This window comes from Hypanus sabinus, chromosome X1 (assembly GCF_030144855.1).
Source record: "Hypanus sabinus isolate sHypSab1 chromosome X1, sHypSab1.hap1, whole genome shotgun sequence".
Taxonomy (NCBI): Eukaryota; Metazoa; Chordata; class Chondrichthyes; order Myliobatiformes; family Dasyatidae; genus Hypanus; species Hypanus sabinus.
Window position 1 is genome coordinate 40,746,940 of NC_082738.1, and position 11,796 is coordinate 40,758,735.

At 40.0% G+C, this 11,796-nt stretch overlaps 1 protein-coding gene across 1 annotated transcript in view; it reads right to left on the bottom strand.

Annotated features, from left to right (window-relative positions):
• Positions 1 to 11,341, bottom strand: part of dnajc7 (DnaJ (Hsp40) homolog, subfamily C, member 7) — a 49,182-nt gene extending 37,841 nt beyond the window's left edge. Inside the window, exon 1 of the mRNA XM_059956441.1 lies at positions 11,185 to 11,341. Within this exon, the coding sequence (XP_059812424.1) occupies positions 11,185 to 11,255 (71 nt within the window). The 5' untranslated portion in view covers positions 11,256 to 11,341. The remainder of the gene's footprint in view (positions 1 to 11,184) is intronic.
• Between the last annotated feature and the right edge of the window lie 455 nt (positions 11,342 to 11,796).

The following is an 11,796-nucleotide window of genomic DNA, read 5'->3' on the forward strand; positions in this document are numbered from 1 at the left end:
AAAGCATTGTTGAGGATCACTACCACCTCTCCTACAATTTCTTTGACCCACTACCATCCAGAAGGAAGTACAGAAACATCAGGACTAGGACTGCCAAACAGGGTAATGGCTTCTTCCCTCAGGCCCTGCCACCACTGAGGTATTGTCACTAGGACAGTGAGCTGTTTACCATACTGTTTACCTGTGCTGCGCTTCATTACATGCATTTTGAATTATATTTCATTAACTTATTTGTAGTATAATATTTTGGTTTATGTGCTGTGTGTGATACATGTTGTCTGGGTTCACCGTGGTGTGGAGGAATGTTGTTTTGTTTGGTTTTATATATATGTACAGTCAGATGGCAATCAACTTGAACTTCTTCCGTTACCTGCTACAATCAGCGGTGGATGTGTGATCAACTCTCACCAGACATCATTTATCATCAATTCCGCATTTAATTCCACATTTAATTCTGCAATGAACACAGCCAGCCCTCCTTATCAGCGAGGGATTGGTTCCGGGACCCCTCGCAGATACCAAAAAAAAAACAAGGATGCTCAAGTCCCTTATTCAACCTGTCTCAATGCAGTGCACCTTAGGACCCAGTGGAACCTCTGACCTTATTTCACCTGTCTCAGTGCGATGGACATTAGGACCCGGTGGCGCACTTCTGAATCTGCAGCGTTTCTGTTCACGAAAATAATCACGATCACGATTGAAGATAAAGTGGGAATAATAAAGTGATCGGAAAGAGGTGAAACACCATCAGTCATTGGAAAACTGTTAGGCTACAGTCGGTCAACGATTGGAACAATTTTAAAGGATGAAGTGAGAAAGGCCCTGCCCCGATGAAAGCTACAATTATTACTAATCAATGCAGTGGTTTAATTATTGGGTTTTGGGTTTTTGATCCTCCACATCAACCAGGCACGGATGGAGCACGCGCTTTGGAGCGATCAGTCACTGGATCGAACTCGGGAACTTCCGTTCCCTAGCCTGGCGCTGAAACAAATGTTCTTAAGTGTTTTATATGCATAGAACGGTAAAATATATACTATATACTAAGACAAACGTTTGACTGACGCTAAATAATACCGGATGTAGCTGTCCGACTGTAAGAGAACTTCTGATTTTTTTCGATCCCGATCCATGATAACCTATGCACGTCCTCCCACATACTTTAAATCATCTCTAGATTACTTATAATACCTAATACAATGTAAACGCTATGTAAAAATAGTTGTTATACTGCATTGTTTAGGAAATAATGACAAGAAAAAAAGTCTGTACATGCTCGAACAACAAGTGCTGGAAGAGCACTTCCGGGTTTTCTCGATTCGTGGTTGGTTGAATTCACGCATGCGGAACTCGCAGATAAGGAGGGCCGACTGTACTAGCAAAATGAGCGACAATCCAATGGCACTACAGTCCAAAAACAATCGAGTAAACTCCAAATGATTTTGAAAATTTGCAGAACTAAACCCTTGTTAAACCAGGGGCTATTTGCATTCACCATCTCTTCTATCATATTAATTAAAACATGTTTTCTCAGAACTGTAAGTGATTATATACACGTTTATACAACATTTTTCCAAGCCACTCCTTCCAAGCCAACAGTAAAACCCTGCTCACTTGTCCCCTTAATTATCTAAATTATTGTTTAGTATCTCAATGCCAGTCAAAGGAGCAAAATGTTCCTCCATTCAGGCCATCCCAAGTTATGAGCACCCAACTTCTGGACACCCACACATACAAATGACCTCCTATAATATTATTAAATTCTAAAGTCCAATGTTCATTCCTATGAGTGAAAGAACTAGTTTCCTCCACCCTCGCTCCATTTCAGTAATTGTGTTTAACAGCTCTGTGTTTTTGATGCCTTTCTTTACAATACTCCAGAAATATAGTCACCATAGAGTGATCTTTGTGTATTTTTTCACTTGTAGACAAAATCAACTTAAGGACATCTATAAAACCCACTGATTTACACAGGGACAGCCAATAATTCCTTAGATGATTAATGACAAACATGTTACAGATTTGAACATCCCCAGAAATGGCCCAGATTTTACATCTGATGGCAGGATTCTAAGTAAAATAAATTAGATATGTGATGATTAATTTTATTAACTACTCTGATAATTAAAAAGATTATGTTCCATTGTACAAATTGAGAGACCATATTAAAGATATCCTGCATTAACCAACTCATATTACTCATTTACAAATTTACTTTTGTAAAACAAAATTAAGTTTGTCTGAATTGTAATTCCTTGATTCTCTTCCACATATTTCAGCTTCTATCTTACGTATTATTTTGTGCTTTGTTTATTGTTCCTTCCTAGTCTGCTTTCTGACAGAATCCATCAGTTTAACTAACTACTCATTTAGCTTGACATCAATGTTGCTAATATTCTCAAATTTAATCTTGAGCATTACTATGTAAGAAAATGAGAACCCAAGTCAAAAGACCAATAGATCTTGGTGCAGTTTTCTTCAGATCAGGTGCAATTACTATCACTTCACCTCTGAACGTAATGTCAAGACCCTGTCTTTATATCTACCTTGTCAAACAGCTTTACAGTGCAAGGATGTCCATCCAATCACCCTTCAGCTTTTCCTTTCCCCAAAAGAATAGCTACAAGGGAAATATAGCTATAAATCTCTTAGCTGTGGTTTTTCTTTGCAGCATGTAATTAGGAATTAAGTGATTTGTTGGAAACTAGTAAGCAAGTGTCCACAGTGCAGCATAATGTTTTGAGAAGACCTGCAAATAAATGTAATTCCAAGTAGCTGATTTGCTAGTAAAACTGCAGAGAACATAGGAATAAGTGGTAAGCAATTTTATCTCTCACTGTGTGAATGGGAACAGTTTGAAAACAAGATAGAAAAAAGAATGTAAGAGCCACAAAATGCTGAGCAGGAAGACAAGCCTGTGAGATCAGACTGTGTATGTCCATTCCCAGAGGGAAAGAGAAAAAAAAGAGCATAAAACAGTCACCAGCTAAGTCAGTAGCACAGATGGATGACTGATACAGACAGCAATCTAGTTGCATTAAATTGTAGAATTCAGTCCGAGTCCAGAAGGTTACAACATGCCTGGACAGAAGATAAGGCACTATTCCACAGCTTGCACTGGACATCCTTGTAACAGAATGATGGGTTACAGTGGGAGAGGGATGGGAAATTAAACTGGTAGGTAATGGGTCGCTCATGGTCAGCCCTGCAGACTGAGGGCAGGCACTTCACAAAGCAATCACTGAATCTGTGTTTGGTTCCTCTGAAGCAGAGGGGGCCAGTTTATGAACATTTAATTCAATACACTAACTTGGAAGAGGTGCAAGTGAATCATTGCTTTACATGGAAACACTCTGGGTTCTTGAATGGTGCAAAAAGAGGCAAGTGTTACATAGCCTGCAGTTGCAAGGGCAAGTACCTAAGGCAGGTGGCTGGTGGGGATGCAAAAGCATACCACAAAGTTGCAAAGGGTATGGTACCTCTGAAATAATGAAAGGAAGATGACACAAATAATAGAGAATGATCTGTTAAATATGATAAACAGATCTCCAGTATCTGTAATTAGCTTGCTTTTCAAGTATTTTCTCAAGTTTCCAGTTCTGAAGAAAGGTCTCTGACCTGAAACTGTTTCTCTGTTCAAACATGTTTTCTCACTTATTGTGTATCTCAGGTATTATTTTATTTCTAAAGATTAATTCAAAGTTCACGTTTCAGATTGCAAAATCAGAATCAGGTTTATTATCACTGGCGTGCCTTTGATATTCCCAGAACAGCAGCTCCTCAAAACCTAAATAATCATTACTGTGTTTTCTTGTCATCTTTTACATCGGCCTCATGTTAGCAAGCTGAGTTTTCAGGTCCTTGCCTAAATATATTCAATATAGAATAACCAGATAGCTGGAATGCTCCTCCATAAGTCAATATTATAAGAAACATACACAGATAAATTCCATTCTACCAAAAGCCTTTAACTAAACAGCTACATAAACTACTATTTTCATCACTTAACCAGCATAATCAGATCCTTGTGTAACTCATACAGACCAACTACATGAGGAATTGGAATTATTATTAAAAGAACTAAATTCAAAAGTTTATAATAATGACTTCTATGCATATAAAACACTTAAGAAACATATGCATTTCAATAATTAAACCACTGTGCTGTTTACTAATAATTGTAGCTTTCATCAGGGCAGGGGCTTTCACATGCTCCATTATTTTCACTTTATCCTTTAAAATTGTTCCGATCGGTGACTGACTATAGCCTAACGCTTTTCCAATGACCGATGGCGTTTCTCCTCTTTCCAATCGCTTTATTATCTCCACTTTATTTTCAATCGTGATCATTCTCCGTCAACGGAACAGAAACACTGTTGGCGGCAGGGCCTGAGCTCCACTGGATCCTAAAGTCCACCGCACTGAGACAGGTTAAATAAGGGACTTGAGCATCTGCGTTTTTTGGTATCTGCCGGGGGGGGGGGGGGGGTCCCGGAACCAATCCCCTGCAGATAAGGACTGTACCCAGTGAGTTGACCTCCACAGTCAGGAGTTAATGAGTAACAAGTTCCACAGATTCATCACATTAGAACCACGAAGAATACTAAGTCAATGATCAGCAATGAGATTGCTTGTTGTGGGTTTACTGAGCAGTGAGTTGAGTATGCTTGAATTCTCAAAAAGAGATGAGATTAGTTATATAATTATAGTCCACAAGGAGCTCCATCCAAAAGCAAAAAGGGGAAAAAAACATTGATTTGCTAATAACTCTTAACATTGGGTAATATGCATGTTATGAAATACAATGGTCTCAGTTGGGAGCACTCTCATATAAATCAGAAGGATCAGCTGGAGTGTGTTAACACTGTGTTAATTTATTTGGATGACACACACCATGCAACCCCAATTATCAACAAGGACAAACAAAAATTGAGAGAACTCTAAATTCTTCTCTCCCTCTGACATCCAAGCCTAAGACTTTCAACTAAAAGCAGGGATCAACTTGTGGCATCACTTGAACTCTATGACTCAGTTTTACACTGAGTGATACGCAAACTCGAAGCAATGAGGGCATTCAAGAATAAAATGCCTTTAGCATAAAATCAGTGTGCAACCATTTGCCACCATAGCAAGCTGGGAAGAATTTTCAGAACTGGAATACTGTATATTGCTCCCAAATGGATAAGGTTATCAATATAACTTTATGCTTCAAGTCAATTATCTATTAAAATTAGAAACCTATAAATGAAACTTAAAAGGTGTCACACATCTAAATGCTTAAAAATTAAGATTTTTAGTGTTGACTGAATTCATCCAATAGTGTTGAGAGAGCCCTTTGCCTACTTCAGTTTCAAAGAGAATGATGCAATTTACTTAAGCCCATTTTAACTCTACAGAAACAAGTAGAAACTCATTTTGATAGGACATTTCAGTGAAAAAGAATGCTTTCCAAAACAACTGAATGGCTGAAAACTACAAAGAATTACTTAGTGAATCAAGGCCGTTTGTTGGTAAATCCCAATGTAAACATCTCTAACCATTCATTCCTGTATGTACTTTTCACTACCTATATACTAAACCTTTCTATACAGTGAATGTCAGGGCCCTCCAGGGTGTTGTAGAGCAGAGGCCGAGGACCCAAAATGTTCTTCCAGCAGATTGTTTGCTAATACAATTACAAAGTTTCCAAAAGCTGGTGACACAGGTAGATAGGGTGAAGGAAGCGTATGGCAGCACACAGAAAATGCTGGAGAAACTCAGCAGACCAGGCAGCATCTGTGGAAAAAAGTACAATCAACATTTTGGACTGAGACCCTTTGGCAGGACTGGAGAGAAAAACAATGAGAAGATATAAAAGGTGGGGGAAGGGAAGGGAGAGAGAAATACAAGGTGATAAGTGAAACCGGGAGGGGGAGGGATGAAGTAAAGGAACTGGGAATTTGATTGGCGAAAGAGGAGGGAGGAGCCCCAAAGGGAAGCAATATGCAGGCAAAGAGTCAAGGTAAGAGGGAGGAAGGGAGATGGGGAATGGTGAAGGAGGGAGCATTACTGGAAGTTTGAGAAATTGATGTCCATGCCATCAGGTTGGAGGCTACCCAGACGGAATACAAGATGTTGTTCCTCCAACCTAAGTGTGGCCTCATCGCGACAGTAGAGGAGGCGATGGAATGACATAACGGAATGGAAATGGGACGTGGAATTAAAATGGGTGGTCACTGGGAGATCCCACTTCTTCTGGTGGATGAAGCACAGGTGCTCGGTGAAGTGGTCTCCCAATCTGTGTAGGATCTCACCGATATACAGGAGGCCACACCGGCAGCACCAGACCCCAACAAACTCACAGGTGAGGTGTTGCCTCACCTGGAAGGACTGTTTGAGGTCCTGAATTGTAGTGAGAGGGAGGAGGTGTAGGGGCAGGTGTAACACGCATTCGGCTTGCCAGGATAAGTGCCAGTGAGATCAGTATCATTGAGGAGGAAGCGTATGGCATGCTTGCCTTCATCAGTTGAGCAATGAATAACCATTGGGTGAAGACATTTCTCCTGACATCAGTTCTAAATGGTATACCTTGTACCCTGAAGCTGTGACTCCTGGTCCTGGCCTTTCTAACCATCAGCAACACCATTCCTGCTTTTAGTCCTGATGAAGGATCTCAGCCCAAAACATCAACTGTTTATTACCCTCCCTAGATGTTGCCTGACTTGCTGAGTTTCTCCAGCATTTGTGTGCTGCTCAGGATTTCCAACATCTGCAGAATCACTTGTGCCTAGTTAATGTAGTCCTGTTAGAAATGTCTAGGTTTCTGTGAGATGATCTCTCATTCTCCAGTATTCCAGTTACTGTAGGCCAATATCAAATCAATCTCTCCTCAAACATTAAATGTGTCATCCTGGTAATCAGCCCAGTAAAAATTAGTTGCAATTTTTATAATGGCAGGAATTTCTTTGCTCAAGGAGACCAAAATGCATACAAAGCCCCAGGGTCTCATCAAGACATCCTTGCTCCAGTCCTTAGATCTTCCTGCAATGAAGGTCAACATACCATATGCTTTCTTAATTACTTGGTACACCCGAATGCTCATTTCACTGGGCAGCAGGCAAGGACACTTGGGCTTCATTGTACATTCTTCCCGCATCTACCTTTGATTTAGAACCAAAATGGATAACCTTACATTTATGCACATTGAACTGCATCTGTGATGCATTTGTCCACTCATTCAACTTGTCCAAATCACTTTGGAACCCCTTTCCATCCTCTTTTCATATTCCCCAGCTTTGTGTCATTTGCAAATCTGCAGGAGTTACATTTACTTCCCTCATCCAAATCATCGATAAATATTGTAAACAGCAGGGCTCTAATCACTATTATGGCACTTCCTTTCTGCATTCAGAAACTCATGTTTCCTTTCATTCAAGAAATGTTCAATCAATGTTAGTTTATTACACCACCCCCATAAAGTATTTAATTCCCTTATCTATTCTACTAGGTACATCCTCAAAAGAAAACGAGCAGACTTCCGTTGCTAAACCAATACTGCATTCATGCAAAAACATAAGATGCAGATGCTGGAAATCCAGAATAAATTTCCCTCCATACATAGTATCTGACCTGCAGAGTTCCTCCAGTATTTTGTGTGCGTTACTTTGACTTTATTCAAGCCTGATATGCTTTACAAGTGTCCTGTTTATATTAAATGCCAGCATAATAGCATCTTTTATTATAAATGCTAGCATAATGCTAGGGTAATAGGTCCATATTTGTATTCCCTTTTTTTAAAATAATGTTATATTTACAACCCTTCGCCCTGCTTTGAGTTCAAACAATTTTGAAGGATGATCACCAGAGCAGTCAGTTTCCAGGATATTGTGGGATGCAGAATATCAGATTCTGAGGATTTGTCAAACTTTACCTTATTTCCCCCAACACTACTTCCTTAGTAAAGATTTCCTCAAGTTCCTCCCATTTGCTAGATTTTTGTTTCCCTAACATTTCTGAAAAGTTGCCTGTCTTCCTGGAGTTATACAGCACAGAAACAGGCCCTTCGGCCCAACTTGTTCATTCTGTCCAGGTTGCCTGCCTGAGCAAGTCGTTCTTTGTGATGGAGCCAAAATGTGTTTAAGTGCTCAGCAACTTTCTTATCCACAATCATAGCTCCCACTTCCCCATTACTGACTGCATTTGACTTCACTAACATTTTTTTCTCCACATAGTTTTAACAGATTTTAAAGTCAATTTTTATGTTCCTTGCCAGTTCTCACAATCCATCTTCTTCACCAAGAATCATCCACAAAACTGATAATTCCTCTTTTCTCATCGGACTATACTCAGTCTAGAAACAGCCTGTTCTCTAATTAGTTCAAAGTATTGGTCCAAAATAAATAAATTACCAGGAATTCTTCCTCCACAATATTACTGCTAATTTACTTTGTTCAGTTGTAAGTTGAAGTTACTCCTAAGTATAGTTGAATTCTTGTTCTATATATTTCCAATTTCTTGTGCATTCCCTCTCTCACATCACCACTGTAGCTTGGGGACCCATAGACAACCAAATCAAATAAATAGTCTTGGACATTTCTCTTGTGATCACAAGACCCTCCTGGATATTAATAATACAAGATGCCACAGGATGTTTCCCTTGTTTGGTGGTAAGACAGGCAGCGTGGCAGCTGCATAGCCTTGGTTGTGGCAAGGACCAAACCTCGAGCTGTAGACTTGCCTGCTGCTGCTGCCCAAGAGAGGAGACAACAGAGGCAGTGTAGTGCAGCGTCAGTGCTTGATTGGGGGCTGGCCTCTCCCGTCAGTGCTTCTCTCCAGTGTTTGATCAGTGGAACAGGCTGGATTGTCTGGAACTGTATCATCAATTTTAAAGATTCAAAGTGCATTTACCCTCAAAATATGTACAAATGATACAACCTTGAGATTTGTTTGCTTACAGGCAGTCACAAAGCAAGGAACCCAAAAGAGCACAACCCCCCAAGGGAAAAAAAACAAATCATGAAAACAATAGGAGTGAGCAACAGCAACAAATTTGTGGGACATGGTGCACAGGGTCTTGGACTATATATGGTTTTTTTGCTTGCTATTTTGAATGTGCTGTGAATGTTTCACACCTGGGTCCCAGAGAAACACTTGTTTGGCTGTATGGTTGAATGATAATTAAACTTTATTTGATTTTAATTTGATTTGAATGTGTAAATGCTCTGCACAACAAGGCACAATACCTATAGACTCTTTATTATACTATTAGCTCTCTTGCCATATTTCCCTTTGCCTTTCAGTTCTCTCCTTGTTTCCTTTTTCTCCTGCCATTTTAGTTTTAAGCACAGTCCCTCTTCTTGGACCGCATTAGCAAACACACACCCTTCCCACCATAAGGATATCTGTCCTGATCCTGTCCAGTTTATATTAGTTGCAAATTTCCCAGAATCCTAATGCCTCTAAAATTTTCAGTCTCAATTTTTTCCAAGTTTTACCCAGTATGAACATCCTTTTTGCCATTGGGGGTGGGTGGTAGAGGAAAAGGAAACACTTGGAAAAATGTTCAAATTTTCCAGTATTTTACTGTCATATAACCTGTTCTTAATGCTGTTTAGGTAGTCTATCTTGCCGCATTTTCCCCAGCTCCTCCATTAAATTATTTCGTGAAATGCCTTGGGTTGAGGATGTCCTTCACACCATCAAATCATCTAAGTCAATAAAGAAATTCTGATTTAGGAAATGTGGCACCACAAGAAGGTGAAGATAACTTATTTTTATGTTAACTGATGGGTAAACATCGGCTGGGTTAGCACAAACTCCTTTGCCTTTCTTCAAAATGCTGTAAGATCACTGACAAACAACTGAGGGAGCAGATACCAACACTACAACACTCCTCATGTACAATTCTATGTTCAAGTCACTGGAATGGAATCTGAACCCATAACAAGCAGATTCAAAGGTGAGAGCGCCAATGGCAAATCACAACAACATTTTTATCATCTTCAATACTTCAATATATTTCATAAAAGGTTTTAGTATTCTAATATCTGACCAATTCTAATTTTAAGAAGATATTTGACTGGAATAAATTGTAGAAATGTATATACATTTATAAATGCATATAATAGTGGTATTCTTTATTTGAGAACATTGTATCTAAAGGGAAAGTAGCTACTTTAAACACCAGAAAACAAAAATCCATAATATTAATGAGTAATCTTTGGCTGCAGCATAGCCCAGAACATTTTGATCACATGCACTAATCAAATTAATCAATACAGAACTATCAGGGAATTAGAACAGTCTTCTCAGGCGGTGTACAATGCTGATGTATGAAAAATACAACTGGTATATTAACACCTGAAGTGTAAGCGGAATGTTCTAGACTTTCATGGAAGCACCATTCCTGTTTCCTTCCTGAGGCAAAATTCCACGTGGGTAGTGTCAGCACCAGAAAGAACCACGTTGTTTTTGATCCCCAAGTCTGAGTAATGAATGTTTTAGAAATTATAAACTCTGACTGAATTATCGGAGTAGTCCTTACATACACAAATTACTATTAGAATCTACCGTCCAATATGAACATAAAGGGCAGATACAATTGGACACTACCTCACTATTTCTGTTCTTGCACGTTTTTAAAATCTAATATACGTAATTGATGTACTTGTTTATTAATATATTTTATTATAATTTTTCTCTGCTAGATATGTATTGCATTGAACTGCTGAGAAACAAATTTCACGTCACATGCCGGTGATAATAAACCTGATTCTAATTTTGAATTACTATGTTTTAAAATAAAAGTGCTCGAACAATATAAGGACTTCCTGTCGAAAATTCTAATTCATGTTTCCGTTTAAATGAATATTCGTGGTTGGTGAATATTGTTTTCGGTCAAATCCCAACCTTCAGTTTCACTTAACGACCGGGGCCCAAGTCTTGGGTCCAGCCTCAGACTTTCCTCCCGACAACTGTTGTTTCCAGATCTATTGGAAGCGGTCGGTTTCTCGGGTGAGCTTCGAACTGCTCGTCCCAGGGCCTGCAGCCTTTCCGAGACACGGTATCGTCGTTAGGCCGCGACTCTCGGACCGCGTTTCTACTCGAGGCCGAGGCTTGCTGCCGGCGGCCTAGCTTTCCATACTCCCATCTCCTGCCGCCACCCGCCGGACTTCCCCTTTCTCCCGACCTTCCCGTCTATGTTACCTCTCTGCCTCCGCCTCCGACATCACATCGGACTCGGAAACCATCGCCACATCGCAATCACCGGTCGCCATTTCTTAGCACCTGTAACCGGGCACCGGCTTCCGGAACAAGAAGGGGGCCGCCCAGGGGCGGGCCAAGAGAAGCCCTGCACGAGTGCCAGGGACAAGTGCTGCCACCGGTACTGGCAGCGAGGTACTGCTGCTGCCGGCCTTGGAAAAGATTCTCTGCAATGTTACCAAACATTGGTAGGGGTAGAATCAATTCTTAGAGCAGTGGCCATAGTAGACATCAATTCTTTTAGCGCTGGCAATCGTTGATGTCAATACAACCAGCACTAGCAATAATTTTCATTGAAGGTGCTAGCACTGTCAATGATTGGCATCAATAGGACTGGCACTGGCAATTATTCTCATTGAAGATTTCAGCACTGGCAATAATTGACATCAATACTCCTGGCATTGGCAATAATTGACTTTAATACTCCCAACACTTGTTGTGGTTGACCACAATACAGCCTGTTGTGATTGAAAGAACTACATAGAATCCAGAGTTTTAGGTGTAACATGTCTTTATTCATTCTTTATTCAGATTGGGAGGCAGATTTTGGAAAGG